General features: G+C 34.8%; 1 protein-coding gene across 3 annotated transcripts in view; it reads right to left on the bottom strand.

Moving 5' to 3' along the window:
* LOC116845667 (protein rhomboid) overlaps positions 1–20,153 on the bottom strand; it is a 561,105-nt gene that overhangs the window by 502,019 nt on the left and 38,933 nt on the right. The window contains exon 1 of one of the 3 annotated variants that reach the window (XM_032818660.1): positions 1,380–1,655. The exons of the other annotated variants lie outside the window; for them this stretch is intronic. Within the exon in view, the coding sequence (XP_032674551.1) occupies positions 1,380–1,432 (53 nt within the window). The 5' untranslated portion in view covers positions 1,433–1,655. Of the gene's footprint in view, positions 1–1,379; positions 1,656–20,153 lie in introns of those variants that run through there. 3 annotated transcript variants of the gene reach the window in all.

Below are 20,153 nucleotides of genomic sequence, written 5' to 3' on the forward strand. Positions count from 1 at the left end.
ACAGTGACAAACATATTCATTATATTGACAAGACATTAATATGTGCACTGAGAGAAAATATCCGATAAAATTTAACAAACGAATCCGATCAAATTCCAATCAATTTTTATATCCGATCAGGAAATCCGATTAAATTTTATCGGATGCTTCCGATTATAATAGTATTTCATCAGATAAACCGATCAAAAAATTATGAACCTATATTTCTCATTAGATACAAAAATTTATTAGACAATTCTTAAAGATAGAGGAATTTTATATTGAATGTACAGTGCAAATCTATTTGTTCTTGATCTAAATTTTCTCTTATATATTACTTCAACTCAAAAATATTTCTTCGGATTTAATACATTTTATCGCATCCACACGAAAGAAAGATCAGAAAACTTTGACCGGGGTGCTTATGTGTATCTGTATGTGTCCACTTTAATGCCATATGAGATGAAAAACATCAGACTCGGCTGGGATCGAAAACCCAGGTTCTTCCGCTTGTCAGGCAACCGCTCTTCCCACTGAGCTATTTAAGACTTCATGTTTGTGACATCTATATACCCAGTGAAAAATGACTCGTTGATTAACGTCAAAATGATATCAAACTGACGTCAGTTTGATGGTTTCAACGTCGATTTGATTGGAACGTCGACAGTGAATTGACGGTGAAAGCTCTAAGCGTGGCGCTTGGTTTCAACCAATCGTACACGACAGTACGCAGCGAAACAACAGTTCTTCGCGTCTCTCGTACTGCACGTAAGACGACATTGTGCTTCAAATTAACATATTCCTCTTGATATAGAGGAACACAATTAGAATAATATCTCATAAATGCACGATGAGTGGTTCACTTTAATGAGAGATGAATATGCTTTCTGTAAGATACTTCTTTCAGGACATAGGGTTAGAGGAAAATTCACTTTGTACATAGAATACTTTTTCTTGAGGTGAACATATTGTAGATCAGGCTTTAGTAAACACGATCTGCATTCATCCGAAGAAACACGCGCGAAAGAATCCGCGTCATCTCGCCGGGACCTCGCCGCTGTCGTCCTTCGCGCTCTCCCTTCCTCGGCGGGTGGGATTACTTTTTAAGGAAGGCTCCGTTATTACATTCCGCCGCGTCAAGGGATTACGTAGGGCCGTCCCGTAACCGTATCGTCCCGTCCCGTCCCGTCCCGTCGTCGGTCGCGCGGGAGAATCCGATTGTGCGGTCGCCGCGCGGCCAGGATCATCCAGACTCCGCTCTCTCGCCGGCGTCGGATAACCGGCGCGACCGACGCGCGACCGACGACCGGCGCAAACCCGACCGATGATGTACGACTCTACGGTAAACCACGTGTGCATTAAGTGCGCGCACCCGCGCCCTCTCCCTGCCCTACTCTGACCTGGTCTGCTCCCGGCTGTCCTCCGTAACCTCGCACCTTTGTTCACATCGCATTTTCGGTCGCCGTCACGTCGACATGCACGCCCTAATTATTCGCCGCGTGATGTTTACACGCGTGTATCACTTGACAATGCCCGTTCTTCTCTGGCGAAACCCCGCAAGCCTTTTTCATCATTTATCATCAGAACTCTTCGCGCGTCCCTTCCTTACGGGATCAAAATAAGAAGAGAAGGAAGTGAGATAAAAATATCAATTTCCCCGGACACGCACCTAATTCTGAACGCTCCTGCTGTTTTGGACTTTAAATACGAATATTTAAACTTTTAAAAAACGTAGGACACATAAATACATAATATATATACATATATATATACATATATATATACATATATATACATATATATACATATATATATACATATATATACATATATAAATACATATATATATATACATGTATATATACATATATATATATGAAAAATATTCATATATATTTACATATACACATATTTTACATATTTACATATATACATAGGATACATAAAAACATATATACATTCAGCGTACATGCTTTACGTGGAAAGTCTAAAAGTATTAGCATTTGAAGAACAAAACAATACGATTGCCCAGGTATGTGTCCGGGCATTGGTGCTTCTAGGTTAAAGTATAATCAGTTACGACTAACTGTCGGCGCCATTGATGTCACAATAACATGAGGCGTTTTTTTCCTTTCGTGACCACGTTTGGTTGGTTAGTTTGGTCCACTTAACGCTCGCAACGCCTCGAACAACAAAGATAGAAAGACGCTCGCGGCGTTGCGAGCGTTAAGTGGACCAAACTAAGCAACCAAAGGCTACCGTGGTTACGAAACGAAAGAACGCTTATGATCACATGATCTATCGCTACACAGAGAAAAATAATTTTGCTTTTTTAACAAAATCGCCATTGCTACTGCATATTCGTAGTGACATCAAAAAAATTTAGTTGACGTAACAAATTTTGCAAATTACTCGTTATCAGAGCAGAAGTAGTTTCGTTGCCAGGATAGAAAAAATTTGTTGAGTGTATTTGTTCTAAGAATCACGTTAACTTGCTAATGATGCAAAATAATGTGTCCTTAACAAATTTATTTGCTATTGGAGTAAAACTGCTTATATAAATCCATCATAGTTTTTATAGCAAAATAATTTGTAGATTCAAATTATATCCAGCAAATAGTGATTAGTACTCTTAGCAAGTCTTTTTGTTGTCTATATAATAACGAAAAGATTTTGTTAGACCAGCAGAAAATTTGCTGGGCCAGCAAATTATTTTTCTCCGTGTACAAAGAGAAAAATAACTTTGCTTTTTTAGCAAAATCGTCGTTGCTGCTGCATATTCGTAGTAACATCAAAAAAATTTGTTTGACGTAACTAATTTTACAAATTATTCGTTATCAGAAGTAGTTTCGTTGCCAGGACAGAAAAAATTTGTTGAATGTCCTAAGAATCACGTTAATTTGCTATTAATGCAAAATAATGTGTCAGCAAATTTATTTGCTATTGGAGCAAAATTGCAACTACTTATATAAATCCATCATGGTTCTTATAACAAATTTGTATATTCTTATAAATAATTTGTAGATTCAGCAAATTATATTCAATAAATAGTGATTAGTACTCTTAGCAAATCTTTTTGCTGTCCGTATAATAACGATAAGATTTTGCTAGACGAGCAGAAAATTTACTGGACCAGCAAATTATTTTTCTATATGACTTTAGTTGGAAGAATTTACTAAATTTCAAAATAGAAAAATTTCAATGCAATAGAGTTAGTTGTAAGAATATTTATCTAAAATAGTTAAAACAAACGTATTATTTAGAACTTAAAATTTTAAAATTGAGAAATAAGCAAAATTTATATTTTTTATTGAATAAATAGTAGTAGAAATGTACCTATGTTCTCCCCCCCCCCCCCCTCTCTCTCTCTCTCTAAAAGGAATATTTTGTGATTTCCACAGTTCTTCTCACGATAAATACATAAACAAAACATATAACAAAACCAAGATTGGCCAACCACTACACCGTCACTGGAACATTTGCTCTTGCTATTTCGAATGGTAGTACTTTGACTATTCCTTCATGCGAAAATTATCACTTTTCAATAGTTTTGAATGATATTCCACTTCAAGAAATTCAGAGAGCAGAATGTATGAGCAGAAAATATAAGTTTAAATTTAGTGCGTCGATCGTACGATTTAATTTTCATTCGATCAGTAATGACACTTCAAGTCCTATCTTTCTCGGTATGGAAAGCGAATATCACTCCCGGCGTGATTTCGTATTTTCATTTTCCTCGTCTCGACAGTTTCCAATTCGAATGTCAAGCACAACGGACGGGAAGAAATTTCCTGATCGGGGCTCGAGCATGATTTTACGGTTCGTCGTCCAAATCGTCCTGGTTACTTGTTGCTATTTGCAAGGTATACACGCGTATATCAGACAGGATGACCGATAAAGTGAACTATATCGTTTCTTCGCGACTTACAGCAAAGATAAAAAAAGAAATGCATCAGATATTTTGTAATCCCACGTTGGAAATTGGACCGCTAGATCAGACTAGATGAGAAACGCACGTCAATCAAGTGCAATAATGCGATAATTTTAATGCCGAGTCGTCGGGTAGCTTCATGAAAGCGTAATAAAAAATATACGTGAGGTTAATAACCGACAATTTCCGCGACTAAGATCGCGCGCGCGCACTCTGCTTCGAGATGAGAATCTTAATAATCCGCGGCGAGCTTCAACCCCGTAAAATTTAATAACATTTGATGCGCTGCGCTCGTAAATTTTACAACATCGTATAAACTCCACTTCACTGAGCAAGCCGAAAATATGTCGTGTCTAAAACTGACTGCACGTCCTGTCGCAAGAAGCGTATTTGTCATATTAAATATCTTCGAGAACGACTGCGATATCTTTCGCAGTCATTCGTAATTGTCAAATATAAAACGAAAAAAAGATCCTCCGTGCACTCTCCCAGTATTAATAATCTCCAGTTTTACTGTCGATAGCGATCCAACATGCAATTCAACAAACCGAGAACATTTTATACGAAGAAGTAAACCGAGTTGAGAGACAAAAATTCCGAATTGAGAGACATAAATTCACCATGTAAATTTAAAATAAAGCGTGTTATAGCTGTGTTAAAAAAAGGTGACAAAAGGTGACTTGAATCATTCAGTGGTAGCTTTGAGCAACCAGATATCGTCACTGCTGCAGCGCTAGTAATTCGTCAATTGCTTTGTGGTTGCTGCAACCACGAAGTTAGTTGGTCCTTATTTTATTATTGAGTCTGGTTAGCGTAACCAGATTTATATGTGGGCCAATCATACTGTTCTTTCCGTGCACTTTTCCATTATTATTGTATTATTTTTCCCTTCTGATCTCATGTATTATCTTATTCATGCGTCAGCATATCCCCTTTTTCTTTATCTTTATACACTCAGAGAAAAGACTGGTAACTATAACAAACTGCATTTAGTTACAGAAATTCATTGAATCCTTAGTAACTAATACTAAATATGATAATAAATACAAAATATTTAATAGATCGGGAGTATGACGTAATTGCATTCACAGTAACATCAATTAAATAATTTAGTAATAGATACTTAATGTTAAATATTTAATATAAAATATATTACAGTTATGAACAGATATTTGATAATTGTTATAAAATCGTTATATCCCATATAATAAAAAATTCAGTAGGTACGAGTTCTATTTTGTTACCAATATAAGTATATTTTGTTGCAGCACAACGAAAAATTCATTCATTTGCAGCTATTACATCGTTTCAATATCTATTATTACAGATAGTTGGTTGAACCTATCAAAAATTTTGTAACTATTACAAAATCGCTTATTTTGCTCAACTATTCAATAAGTTTTATTTACCAAATATATTCTGGAAGCAAATAAATTTTACTTCTGTCAAATAAATAATTTATTTTACAGAACTAAATTAATTAATAAGTATTGCCATAGCTTTGACCCGCTATATTTACGTCTATCATTTAGTAATAGTAACCAAATTTTGATAATATTTACTAAATTCTTCTCTCAGTGTACATATCACATTTAAGGGGATGCTGAAGCTGAAAACTTTACCGACAGAACATTTTTCTGCAAAGTTTACGTCGTATTAGTTACACAGAATTACAAATGCATTTACGCAGTAAAAGTTCGTGCAAAGATAAATTGGAACATTGCTCGATATGTGACGAAAACGAACAAAAAATGTTTAATATAAAATCTTAATCTGTCAGTTAGCGTAATATTTTCCTGATCCAAAAGTTTCGTAGCTTGTATATGCTGAAAGTGTGGATGCTCCAAACAGAAAAATTTTGAAGAACATTGCTCTACCTTCGCATCTGCCTTTAAAAGCTTAAAAATATCGAAAAAATTTGCAGAAACATTTCTACATATATATGGTTAGGTTTTCCGTTGAATATGATAAAACAAAGCAACACATATTCATATAAATTTTGTATATACAAGAAATACTAAAAAGATAGCGTGATTAGTTAGTGACGATCGTCTCTGCATTATCGACATTGTTCGAGTTCGTCATCGATTCCAGCGTCCCCTTAAAGAGGGCGGCCAAAATGTGCCCCGTTCTGAGACAGTGAAATCAATAGATGAAATGGGTACAGTTTTGAAGGTCTCGATGAGCTGAAAATTTTGGTATCTATCTCAAGTTGATCCGATGTTTCGTTCCGGAAATACAGCGTTCCAAAAATCTGATTTCTCTTACGGCTTTTAATTCATAGAAAGTGTTAGCGTTGGAATTTCCGAACAATTAAGAGCGCGTTGGAAAGCTGAGTGTGCCTACATTTCAGGAAAAATATCTTATTTTGATAAAGTGCCAAATTTTCGATGAAAAATGGTTTCAGAACTCAAAATCGACAGGAAGTACCAAAATTCCAGTTGGAATACCTAAATTACCGGCTATTTGGCATTTTATCAGAATGATATATTTTTCCTGAAAAGTAGACACTCTCAGCTTTCCAACGCATCCTTGATCGTTCCGAAATTCCAACGCTAACATTTTCTCTAAATGAAAAACTGTAACGGAAATTAGATTTTTGGAACGCTGTATTTCCGGAACGAAAAATCAACTTGAGATAAGTACCAAAATTTTCAGCTCGTCGAGATCTTTAAAACGGTATCCATTTCATCTATTGATTTCACTGTCTCGGAATGAGACACACTGCCTGTAAGCATTTGGTCTCCCTCTTTAAACTTATTTAGTCTTCTTATAATTAGTGATTATTATACTTTTAGTTTTGTAGAAAACTCCCACAATTATTTTTGCGTGATGTTCCTACTTTTATTTTATCATATATTTTTCTCATTGTATAGCTAAAGAGTTCTCCACCAAAATCAAATAAATCTATCTATATATCTTTATCTGTTTTAATCTATTTATCTATCTATACATCTTCCTTGTGTTGGTGAATCGACATGAAATGATTCACCGACTCGATGTCATGCGAAAGATGCCTGACACACGAGAAAAAAGTTCGCTCGTACAGTACGTGGGAGGAAATTTCGAAATCGTCAAGCTCGCCGGACTATCGAATAGACCGGGAGAAGGACAGTGAGCTGCATCGTGAGAACAATAGTTCGTTTGGGACCGCACAACTATGCCGGCTATGGCACGTGAATCAATGAGCTTTTATCGTTTTTATCGGGGCTTCCTCTTATTCGCCAGTGGCGCTCGCAATTCCGATGCGCTCGGCGCGGCAGCAGCGAGCCGCTTCAATTTTTAATTTCGCTCGGCGAACTTGTTACCTCATTACAGCCTGTCTGGAATAACGCGCGCAAAAATCGACCGTGTTCGAAGTTCAAACGGGAGCGTTTAATTAATGACGGCTTCGTAAAACGCCGTATAAATATTTTACCTTTTGTGCCACGTTCTTACCGTATAAAATGTAACAAATTAAAATCTCGACTGTAACATATGGGTTTTTCTTTTTTTATGCAATAAAAGAACAGCAATAAATTCCGATCGGATAAAAGTAGTCGATTTTTACATCTCTTCCGCGCGATTCTCCATTTCAAAATGTAAAACACACATGTTATCATACCAAAATTTATCTCTAAGTCTCACTCAAAACAAATGAAAATTCGAATGTTACATTTTTGTATTTATTTATTTATTAAAAAATCATGATTTGTAACAACAAGCTTCTATATGATCTTGAATCATTTTTTATCATAAACTATTTATATTTTCCTTAATTACCGCTATCAAAAAATAAATACAAAAACAATGTTCTATTAAAACAAGGAAAAAATATGATCTCCAGATTTTCGAAGATAATTTTCAGCTGTAAAAAAATCATTATCGCTATAAAATGACCATTTCTATACTATGTAGTTTTTGTTAAATAAATTTTCCTATTCTCATGTTTCGAAGATATTAAAAATAGTAAGTTATTTTTTCTACCTTTTAAAAGTTATAATATACAGCTTATCTCATTTTAACTTAGACACTGTAATATCTTGAAAATAATGCATTTAGAAAAAAATATTTCCAACAAAAGTTATAGGATATCGAGGGGGAAAAAGGATAGTTATATTTTCATTTTCCTTAAAATGAAAAAAATCCTGAAAAAATAAACTCTAATTATTTAAATGAAAACAAATAGTTTCTTAAATATAACTAAATTCCTCTGGCCATTTTGAGTACAAAGATATTGGGATAAAGTCTACGAAAAATAAATACTTCTCGAGATATTCTCTCTTGTCTCAACATTTCTCAGCATAAAATATAAAATATCTCCTAAAATACACTTTTCGATAACCTCACATTTTTGCGCGTAGAATAATGAATAAAATCGATTATTGCAAAAAAATACATACACAAATTTTAAACAAAATTTCGTGCATTTTGTATATTTATTTATACACCAATTATTATACACAGATTAGTATCACTGATCGACTTTTTTCTTTATTCTATGTACAAAAATATTCAGATGAGATGATCGAAAAGTGAATAGTTTATGAGATATTTCATATCTTGTGTTGAGAAATAGCAAGACAAAATATGAAATATCTCGAGAAGTATTCACTTTTTAATGATTATATTTCAGTACTTTTGTACGCAAAATAAATAGTGGAAACGATATATATTTATAAAAAGCTATGTGATTCCATTTAAAAAATTAGAGTTAACTTTGACAAAGTTTTTCAAAATCATGTCAAAGTAAAAAAATATTTTTTCAGCTTCAATATCCTACAACTTTTGTTGAAAACACTTTTGTAAATACGTTATTTTCGAGATATTACGATGTTTAAACTAAAATGGAACATTTTATAAACGCAATTGTAACCGAGATAGACGTAAAATTGCAGCATCTTTGTTAGTCGATTTGTCAAGATTGCAATCCTTGGAGTGAACATTTATATGGCACTCACATTTATCACATAGAATGATGAGATAAAAATACGAAAAAGATACGAAAAAATCGAAATTTACTCAGAACAATGTGTCATCAAAGCTGCAACATGAAAATCTAACCGTAATTTCTCGTAAAATTTGTTCCTGCATCAATATAACAAAAATTTAATATTTTTTTATAATATAAACTTAATGATTAATCTTTCGTACAATCATGTTTTTTGGGACATACAGTACTATCTGTGTTTGTCAGACCTGGGCAACTTTGAACTACCATAACTTTGTTGAAAATTGCTATTTTTAGACATATTCTTTTCCAAAGATGTAAAAAAGTGTCGGCTACAAGATAGCAGCACAATCAAATTGAAATCTGCAAACAAATTTACGCTATTTCGTTTCGGGGCCTTTACCAAAGTTAGCGAACGATCGAATATTCGTTCGAGTCTCTTATAGATCCAACATTATACGCGAGAGAGACGGTTAACCTGGTACAGTAGATTCGCTTCATAAATCTGATTAAATTGTAAAGTTGCCAGTCGCGGTGATCACGAAAGTCAGTCCGGGAATAACTCCCGATAAGACATGCCCGATATTAAACGCGAGCGCGCGCGTCGCGCTGCGATTAATCCAGCGTCGAAATTTCCAAAATTACCGGCGTGACACGTCGCGAAATGCATGGCCCGCGCGCGAGCGGGCCGCCGAGGGGGTGAGAGCACTCCGTCGCGGAGGAACAATAGCTCGTTTGGGGTCGCGTAGCTATGCAACGTATGACGTATCGCCCAATATCCTTGGTACACGGCAGCCCGAGAGCCGTACGGCTTGGCCGCGGAACCCCGCCAACCCTCCCGGTCGTCGTTTCTCCCGCGGAATTCTGAGGGCGTGCGTGCAAGTGGCTGTTGGGGCGCGAGCGCGGAATTACGTACGAGGCGGCTAATTAATCCGAATCTGGACGCGCCGGCCGAGCAGTAATCGCGCCGCCGGCTCCCGAATATTTTACCCTTTTACCACCTCTTGTCGTTCACGATTGCAGAGGGAACAAGGGGCGGGGAATTCACTCATTTGTGATGCGGGAGGTCTCGCAATCGTCACTTCACATTACCCTCTCCTGGTCGCATTGACGTGGCGTGTTCGCTCCAAAAATGGCACAAGCATTAACTCTTTGAATTCCGAATTAATTCTACTCGCAAAAAATTTCTTCTCTATTCATTATCGTTCTTAGTAATATAGAAGTGCACTGTTAGAAAAGTTCTTAAAAATAATAGCATTTTTGTAAGTAAACTTAAGAATTTCATATTAAAATTAATAATAGTGAAGATTTTTATAACATTAGGGGGGATTATTAATTATAAATTAGTTATAATATTTTATATTTCTTATGAAAGCTAATATTTTCTATCTTATATTCCATATTTTTTTTATTAAATTTCATGTTAAGTTAAGAAACATTATAACACGTTATGATATGTTAGAATAATTTTCCTAATATATCATAAATACGAGACTGTTTCGGTCAAGTTTCAGCTTGCAAAGCATTGTGGCTTTTATCGAGATTTCAACGGAGCTATCCAGAAGTCTCTTAATTCTGATTATGATTTTTCATAACTATGTGTTATTAAATATAATATTTTACTATTACTTTTCATAACATAGTTATGTAAAAAAACTCCACACCCCAGTTATTAAATTTAATACGAAGTTTTCCAACAGTGTAGCTATCAACCTTACAGACGACGGGTGTCGACAATTCACTGGTTTTTATCATTATAATTGATGATAAGATTAAAATCTCGACTAGAGTCATAAGAGACATTGTTGTTAACAAAATTTAACCGGTAGAGAAAAATATCGATTGATTTGACGTTTACAGAGACTTAAACTAAATATTATCTCAAAGCAACAACAGGTGGCAAAGAATTAATGAGCTTGCTATCATTTATCGTTCCTGACAAATATCAAATATAAATAATGAAAGCAGAAGAGAGAGGAGAATTTCATAATAACAATTGTATAGCGCAGTGAAACAGGCTAAACTTTCATTTTTATCTTATTTCATTCAATTCACTAAAATTTACATTCTTTTTATTTTTTACTTTGGCACTATAAAAAATCCATCGAAATAATTCGTTTCGAATTAAACGAGAACAATTTCAGAATTGTATATAGAGAATTAATACACATACAGCTCTGGTTCTTTCAGCAAAATTTTCGTGTTCTTTAGATCTCGCATTTATATAAAACAAAATCAGGGACGGACGCGGGGCAAGCTTAAAGTTTAATTTAATGTAGCAACCATAAAACGCATCTCGCTCTATTCAACTGATTTACTTAATCTTTCGACTAGAAAGAATATAATTCACACAGTGAGAATATCAGCAACTCTTTCACATAAATTTTTTTCAATTTTACCATGTTTACTAGTAATGCAGAACTGTCAGTAGATTTTTTATACTAATAAAAATAGTCAATTTTTATAATAAAAGATTTTTATTCAAGATTATTCAGTTCCTAAAATATAAATAACATATATGAATTGGAAGAATAATAAATTAAAGTAGAATGTCGATATGTTCCTCGGCTACAAAATATTAATTAAGTAGCAATTTCTATTTACAAAACTATCCCCACATACAGAAATAAATTTATTCGTATTATGGAGTTGCATGAATCTTTTGGTACTTGAAATAACTTCTATATCATACATACAACTACGATTCAGTTTTATTAATCTCTTACTGTTGACTAAATATTCTAGTTAAAATTGCCACATCAATACAATCGCATCTTGACTATCTTAGCCGACTGATTACTCAATCCTCCCGCATGTCCGCATATTAAAGAATCACTATACTTAGAAAAAATCATGGTAATGGCAACTATATAGATAACAACTATGTAAGATTTGCATGCAGAATTATATTATATGTAGTTTAATCAACTATTTTATAGTTATTGCAACTAAAGCTCTAATTGTAATAACTACAAAATAGTTTATTAAACTATATATATATTATAATTCTAGACATAAAACTCATATAGTTGTCACTTATATAGCTATTATATTAAAAAATAAGTTTATTGGACAATATATGCCATTTTTTTCGATAACATTTCGCTATCTTCCAAGCAAGTGAAAATTCCGTCCTCCCAGAATTTTCCAATTTCCTGAGCGAAAAACTTTTTAAGGTGTTGTTTGCAGATCTATATAGTTATCTACATAGTTCTATATAGTCTATTCTATAGCAGATCTATACAGTTATCTATATAGTTGCTGTTATCTACAAGATAACAGAAAAATAATTTGCTGGCCCAGCAAATTTTCTGTTGATCTAGCAAAATCTTTTCTTTTCATTTCATTATTATATCATTATTATATCTCATCTTTCTTTTCATTATTATATGAACAGCAAAAAGATTTGCTAAGAGTACTAATCATTATTTACTGGATATAATTTGCTGAATCTACAAATTATTTTGCTGTAAGAACCATGATGGATTTATATAAGCAGTTGCAGTTTTGTTCCAATAGCAAATAAATTTGCTAAGGACACATTATTTTGCATCAATAGCAAATTAATGTGATTCTTAGGACAAATACACTCAACAAATTTTTTCTGTTCTGGCAACGAAACTACTTCTGTTCTGAATAATTTGTAAAATTAGTTACGTCAACAAAATTCTTTTCATGTTACTACGAATATGCAATAGCAACGACGATTTCGCTAAAAGAGCAAAATTATTTTCCTCCGTGTATATAGTTGCCTATATAAATGACATTATCATGTCATTTCTTGTCTGATTATGATAATTCTTTAATGTGCGGACACGGAAGCATCAAGTAATCAGTCGACTGGGGCAGTCAAGGCGCGATCGTGGCTGCAAGCGAGACAGGCATCGCGGTAACACACACGCGGCTAATTACGTAGTCATACACGCGGCAATTACAAACAGTCATTGCCAGTCACGTCAGTAGTGGCTGCCAGTGTTGCGCCAGTCAAACTTGATCACGCGGCATAACATCATACTCTGCGGTGAACGTCATCGCCGACCCAGCAATGAGAGAACATGTGGAGCGCTGGTAACCGAATATCACTAACAACGACAGCAAATACTGGATGATCGTCAGATGAATGTCCGTCCTTAGATTTCAACACTTAGACGCGTGTTCCGGCGTTTGGTGTGGAACAACACCGTCTAATTCGAAGTTGTATTTGGCTTATAAATTTATATAAGTTATGTTCGCCTCACACAGCCTGACGATAGGTGCGAAAACGCTCGTATACGATTAAGTCTGGACATAAAATTTCTGTACACGGAGAGAAATAATTTTGCTCTTTTAGCAAAATCGTCGTTGCTACTGCATATTCGTAGTGACAACAAAGAAATTTAGTTGACGTATTTAATTTTACAAATTACTCGTCAGAGCAGAAGTAGTTTCGTTGCCAGGATAGAAAAAATTTGTTGAGTGTATTTATCCTAAGAATCACGTTAATCTGCTACCAATGCAAAATAATGTATCCTTAGCAAATTTGTTTGTTATCGGAGCAAAACTGCAACTGCTTATATAAATACATCATGGTTCTTATAGCAAAATATTTTGTAGATTCAGCAAATAGTGATTAGTACTCTTAGCAAATCTTTTTGCTGTCATATAATAACGAAAAGATTTTGCTAGACTAGCAGAAAATTTGCTGGGTCAGCAAATTATTTTTGTCCGTGTACTACTTTGCAAACAATCACGTTGATTTTTGAGTTATTAATCCTTTAAAGCTCGATGTACATAATTATGTACATTCACTTTGGATCCTGTCCAAATTTTTTACATTACTGAGAGAAAAATATAGTTGCTTTCGGCATCAACTATACCTTATTGTGATTTTAACCAAAAAAATAATTAGAAGAATCATTTTTCTAATAACATTTACTAAAATAATGGTTTTTCTAACTATTTTTGTGGTTAAAACCACAAAAGAGTATAGTTGACGCCAAAGACAACTATATTTTTCTCTCAGTGATTCAGCAAAGTAATTCCGTCGATATAATATTATTGAACCAGTCTAAATAAAGCTATATTCTTTGTATCAATCCGTAAAACGGAGACTTTCCCGTTAAAAACACAAAATGACGATCGTGTGCAAAGCAGAATCGTTGACGCTTAAAATTGTGCAAAGATTTTCACGAAAAAAATTTTATTTTCTCAATTTTTTATCAATGTCGTCTTAAAATACAGAATTAGTACTTTTACGTTCATTATTACATACTTATAAAAATTATTATTATATAAGATTTATTATTTTATAAGATTCATTATTATATAATTATAAAATTTGTTATATAAATTCTGTAGTATATTGGGAAAACATGAATGCACGTATACTCAGAAAATTGTATTTTCCGACGGTAAATTTTATTCAAACTACAAAACTTCATCAAGAAACGTCTTTTAAGGCTATTTTATGAAGAAAAAAATTTATTTAAATGGGATTGATGAAAGACATTAATTAAAGAAGATTGATAAATGCACGCAATAGAGATTGTCTATCTTCTTCTAATTAATAACTCAAAAAAACATAGTTATTTGTAAAATGATACAGAACTTTTTTTATTCAGCTTGACCTGAATGTCAAACATGCAACGGAAATCGTATTTACCGCCACACCTTGCACTGCATCGCGCACGATTATTCATAAATTTTCTTTAATTAATAACCCAAAACCTTACGTCATTATTCACAAAATCATGGGGAAATTTTGTGTTCAGTTTGACCTAAACAAGCGTTTTCCCACCTATCGTATGGCATCCTGTATATAAGGTTACACGTGATTTCAGCCTGTTTCGGTCTGGGAGTCAAAAGGATGTATTTAACGCTAAACGTGCAGTCGGTATACGCGACCTTACCTTAGTATCGGAGTTTAGTTTGACGGAACTTTCGTGTAGATAAAGGAGTTTCTCCCTTTATCTCTAAAGCTCGTATTAATAATCGTTACTTCATCAGCGTCGTTACTCGAAACTTGTGTTACATGAAATACTCGGAACAGAATTCACAGTTACATTTGAGTTTTTCTGTCATATCATACGATTAGATCTTTTCTACGAAAAGAGGAAACAAAGATACTGTTTGTGTGATTCTGACAAGTGAAGAAAATATTTGTAATAAAAACTTACGTTGTAATAAAAATTTTAAATATTAAATATTAAATTAGTACTTTTACGTTCATTACATACTTATAAAAATTATTATTATATAAGATTTATTATTTTATAAGATTCATTATTATATAATTATAAAATTTGTTATATAAGTTCTGTAGCATTGGGAAAACATGAATGCACGTACGCTCAGAAAATTGTATTTTCCGACGGTAAATTTTATTCAAACTACAAAACTTCACCAAGAAACATCTTTTAAGGCTATTTTATGAAGAAAAAAATGTATTTAAATGGGATTGATAAAAGACATTAATTAAAGAAAATTGATAAATGCACGCAATAGAGATTGTCAAAAATTTACATTTATGTATAATTGTGATTTGACCTAAAAAAAAACTCGCGTTTAATTCTAAATTCATATCTGCATATCTCAATAATAATATCTTAATAATAATAATGAATGTAAAAGTGCTAGTTCTGTATTTTAAGACATCAATAAAAAATTGAGAAAGTAAAATTTTTTTCATGAAAAACTTTGCACAATTTTCAACGATTCTGCTTTGCGCACGATCGTCATATTGATTTTTTTTAACGGGAAAGTCACTGTTTTACGGATATCTGCATATCTCAATTGAGACAAGCGACGGCTATTAATAGGAGCCAAAGATTTCCGTAGACACGCGATCTCCAGATTCGAGCAGCAAAACTTTATGTATCAATTTCACTAATAACAGGTGCGAGATTGATGTTGAGGCGGCTAACGGGACGGCGATTGCTCATTTCTCTTTTTTTAGCCGTCCGCGGCGAGATGAAACAAAGCACTCGCGGCATCCGGCCCAAGTTCGGCCCACACTCGCGCCACGTAGAAATTTGCATGAATCGCGATAACGAGGAGCCGAGGAGGGCTCGTTTGAGAGAACGTTAGCAGGGAATTTTAGGAGAGCCGTAATCACACTGGCTTTGCCGGCGCTGCCCAAATCGAATCATGGATTACTCGTCCGCGCCAAGTTATAATCCGGTTTCATTATTGCCTCACCAAATATTCTATTCGGCCAAGTAGTTTACTCGCGCCGAGAGACGCAACCGTGGCGCAAACACGTCTCGCGCCGATATTGGACGTGACGTAAGGATCACGACGCATTATGACGCTCTTTGATTAATATAATCGTGAGCGGCGGCGTGCGAACTTTGAGGCGGTGAGATTGCGGTCGATCGCCTGGGCGATTGCGGCACCCACACCGATCTGCCATTCCCAGGAATTCTCGGCAACTCTAGGCTTTTATTTCCCCCCTTTCCTCGTTTTATTCCAACAACGACGCGGCGCTCAGTTTTCGAAACGCGAATTTCAATGAGAAACAAATATCAACTGGCACGTCCGATTTTTGGAAGATTGAAAAAAATGCGTTTACACGGCTGCCGTTCGCGTGTTTGTTCGCCGCACGCGAAATCATGATTACTCTTCAACAGCGCCGGCAATACGCGAATTCATTAATTTTCATTAATTCCACTGACTTCCTTGCCACATGTTGTGCCTCGTTGTTCTTACGTGGAGGGGAAATGATATAAAAAATTTACCGCCTATGATCGAAGCGATGTGAAGTCAGCAGCAACGCGCAGCAGGGCGACCTGATGCCGGATTAGTCAATAGCTATTAGTGTAAACTGCGGAACTATTCTCTCGACAGTAAAAGACTATAGGCTGAATTCATTTGCAAGATTAATGGAAGGGAGTGCTTTTGTCTTTGTGTATGGCAGCGTGTCGTTTCACCGACACATACATGCGATGAGCGCGCGCGCCAATAACAGCTGCGATAGTCGCTGACAGCGCGCGTCAGTGGTACGAGTCCGTACATAGTCAGCCGCGCGCGCAGTGGAAAGTCTTACGTCGTAGTCCGCCGACTAACCGTCTCGGCAAACTGCTCGCGGTAATACGTGCGGAATAAGAACGATTGGTTGATATCGAAGTTATGATGAAGGGAGCTCGCTTCGGGAGGAAGATGTGCTGGCGATTACATATTCAGTAGACTTCCTCTTAGTTCTCGCTCTAAACCTTTCGATCCCGTTTGGTTATATCCGGGTTGGGAAGTAACGCGTTGCTTAGCAGGGAAGTAACGTCATTTCTGCTACAAGTTACCTTTCACTTTTTACACGTTACTTTTTTCCAGTTACCAACGACGTTATCTTTTTCACCAGTAACGATAACAGTAATGCAATTGCATTATCTACTAACGGATATAATCGTTACCTTTAACGTGGCTTTGCACATATAAGACACATGTATATAGGATGGACAGAAATATATAGGATGTATATAGGATCTCCCGAAGAAAGTTCTTTAACATTTGATTACAAAAAGTAACAATACTTGTTGAGTAACAACAACGGTAAAAAGTTATCTTTCTTCAACATGGAAAAAAAAATTTGTTACATATGGACAACTAAACATAGTTTGCTGTATTAGCCACTTTTTCTTTGCTGCAGAAGCCAATTCCCTTGCTAGGATAACAAGAAAATCTGTTTACCCAGGAAAAAAAAGTTCTGATAAAAGCCAGATATGGATTTTGTCAAGATCTGATCAGATATAATCAGATATAATTCAGATATGAATCAGATCTGTCCATATATAATCATATATAATTGTATACACACATCTTAATCATATCTGAATTATATCTGATTATATCTGATCAGATCTTGACAAAATCCATATCTGACTTTTATCTGAACTTTTTTTTCCCAGGTAGTTGTGTCCATTTGTAGCAAATTTACTGCGTTAGCTACTTTTCTTACTGTAGGAGCAAGATTTTTTGTTATCATAGCAAGAAAATAGGTTCCTGCAGCAAAGAAAAAGTAGCTAATACAACGAATTATGTTTAACTGTAGTTAATTAGTTTGCTGCTACAGCAAATCCTTTTTTTCCGTGAAAAGTAACTTTCCAACCCTGACCAAAAATTGACATGATTATTTACAATATAATAGAAAAATTGTGTCCAGTTTAACTTAATCGTACACGAGCGTTTTCGCACCTATCGTCAGACATGCTGTGTGAGGCAAACATAACTTGAAATGTATAAACCAAATACAACTTCGAATCAGATTGTGCAGGACGATAATACATAAATATTTACATGTAGATCAGGTAAAATTAAAGAAAAGATTCTTATATGATTCCACGAACAGCCACGTAAAATTTTCAATTGTTAAAGGGCGAATGATCGCGTGTGATACTGAGTGGATTGTTATAAAAGCGGTGCCTATAAACCGTGCTAATCAGCGCGCTCGCTTACTACTCCCCTCTAGCTTACACCGATCGAGTAGTGTAACATTACGTTAGGCGTAACGTCACAGTATCGCACGCGATCACTTGGCAATCTTATTCAACTAATAACCAAACATTTTACATGGTTGTTTGCAAGATGAATGTCTTGTACAGTTTGACCTAATCTGCACGAGTTTTACGCAGAGTCTCTGACGCAAACACAACAACGTACAGGTAGATTTAGTTCAAGCTGAACAAGAAATTTCTCTACCGCTTTTCAATCACAAATTTCGAAACATCAATAAAAAAAGATTAGTATACACAACGCTGTAAGACGAGTTTTGTAAACACAAGCTTATGGAAAATTGCTGAGACTGTTTCTTAGCGACACGCATAATACGACACGCTGGCGATAAGTTAAGAAACAACCTCCGCGATGCTTGCATCGTTACTCCGCCTTTAGTAGTCATATTTGCTAAAGCTTGATCTATAATGTGTTATTTGCTTTCTGTTACTTTTTCTTTATCTCTTTCTGACTCAAACCTTTAACCTTAGCCCTGATCTACAATATGCTCTTTGCTTCCTGCTTCTTTCTCTTTATCTCTTTCTGATTCAAACTTTAAGCTTTAAGCCAGAAAAAGACAGAAGATAAGAAACAGAATGCAAAGAGCATATTGTAGATCAGGCTTTAAACTAAAAAAAGACAGAAAACAAGAAACAGGAAGCAAAGAACACATTGTAGATCAAACTTAAAAGACAGTCGCGTCCCAAATATATTTTTGACGAACTTCGCGTCTACAGAACGCATCCCACAACGTTGCGCGTAATTCACTAATTTTCTTTTATTAATATCTCGAAATTCTACGTGGTTGTCTGAAAAGTGGTGGAGGAATTTTCTCTTCAGTTTGACTTAATCCACGTGCCTTGTCGTGTCTTCCCTCAGACATCTTGTATATGTCCCAAAGTAATTTTAAAGTTTATTTACTATTAGTTTAGTTTAAGTTATCTTTTCATATGTAGTAACATATATATATTTAAAATTCTCAAAAAAGTGGAACCAAAAGCGTTAACTGATTTCCCAGCAAACATTGTTACATGTAACCTGTAATAGTATTTGCCAGACTCTGTTTTAATCGAGCACATTTTTATCAAGATTTTCCTGCAAAACAGGTTTTCAGAGTTACGGAAAAACAAAATTAAAAGATTCTGGAAACAACGCACTGCAACGATTCAATAACTTCCCACTTACTCTTTACACTGAGAGAAAAATGTATGATATTTGAAACTGTATATAATGCATAGTTAAAAGATTATAGATAGGGATATTATTTTTATAGCAAATGTCACCATAATGTTTGTAATATTTACAATATAAGCATAGTATAATTGACTCATGTAAAACTTTTACCAAGAATTATAATTATTTGTAAAATATAGTAAGGTAGCAAATATTGAATGGTAAGAGAAATTAACTATTTTATATAGTGAATGCAATTGGAATATTTGGCAAATATAGGTACATGTAACTATATTCTCAAAGTGTGCTTTACTATACACATCGAGTAATAAAATGGTGACTATAAATCTGTGTTCATTCTGCTATATCTTCATGTTTAGATGAACTATAAATATATGTTTGAGGCCAAAATGAGCTATAAAATATAGTGAGATTATAGTTATTCCAACTATTTTTTTCCCTCTTCAGTGCGGATCGCTGTCACTCCATGTATATAATTTGTAACCCTACAAATAATATTTTGTTTTTCCGGACTAACTGACTAATTTGTTTATCCGGCACGAGTCGATTGACGGGCAGTCTGCCATACATTGCATTGAGAGAAAAAAACTAATGCAACTCTGATCCTTCTCTCTCTCTCTCTCTCTCTCTCTCTCTCTCTCTCTCTCTCTCTCTCTC

This window comes from Odontomachus brunneus, unplaced genomic scaffold, assembly GCF_010583005.1.
Source record: "Odontomachus brunneus isolate Ranch 3 - 2012 unplaced genomic scaffold, Obru_v1 Obru_scaffold_055, whole genome shotgun sequence".
Classification (NCBI taxonomy): Eukaryota; Metazoa; Arthropoda; class Insecta; order Hymenoptera; family Formicidae; genus Odontomachus; species Odontomachus brunneus.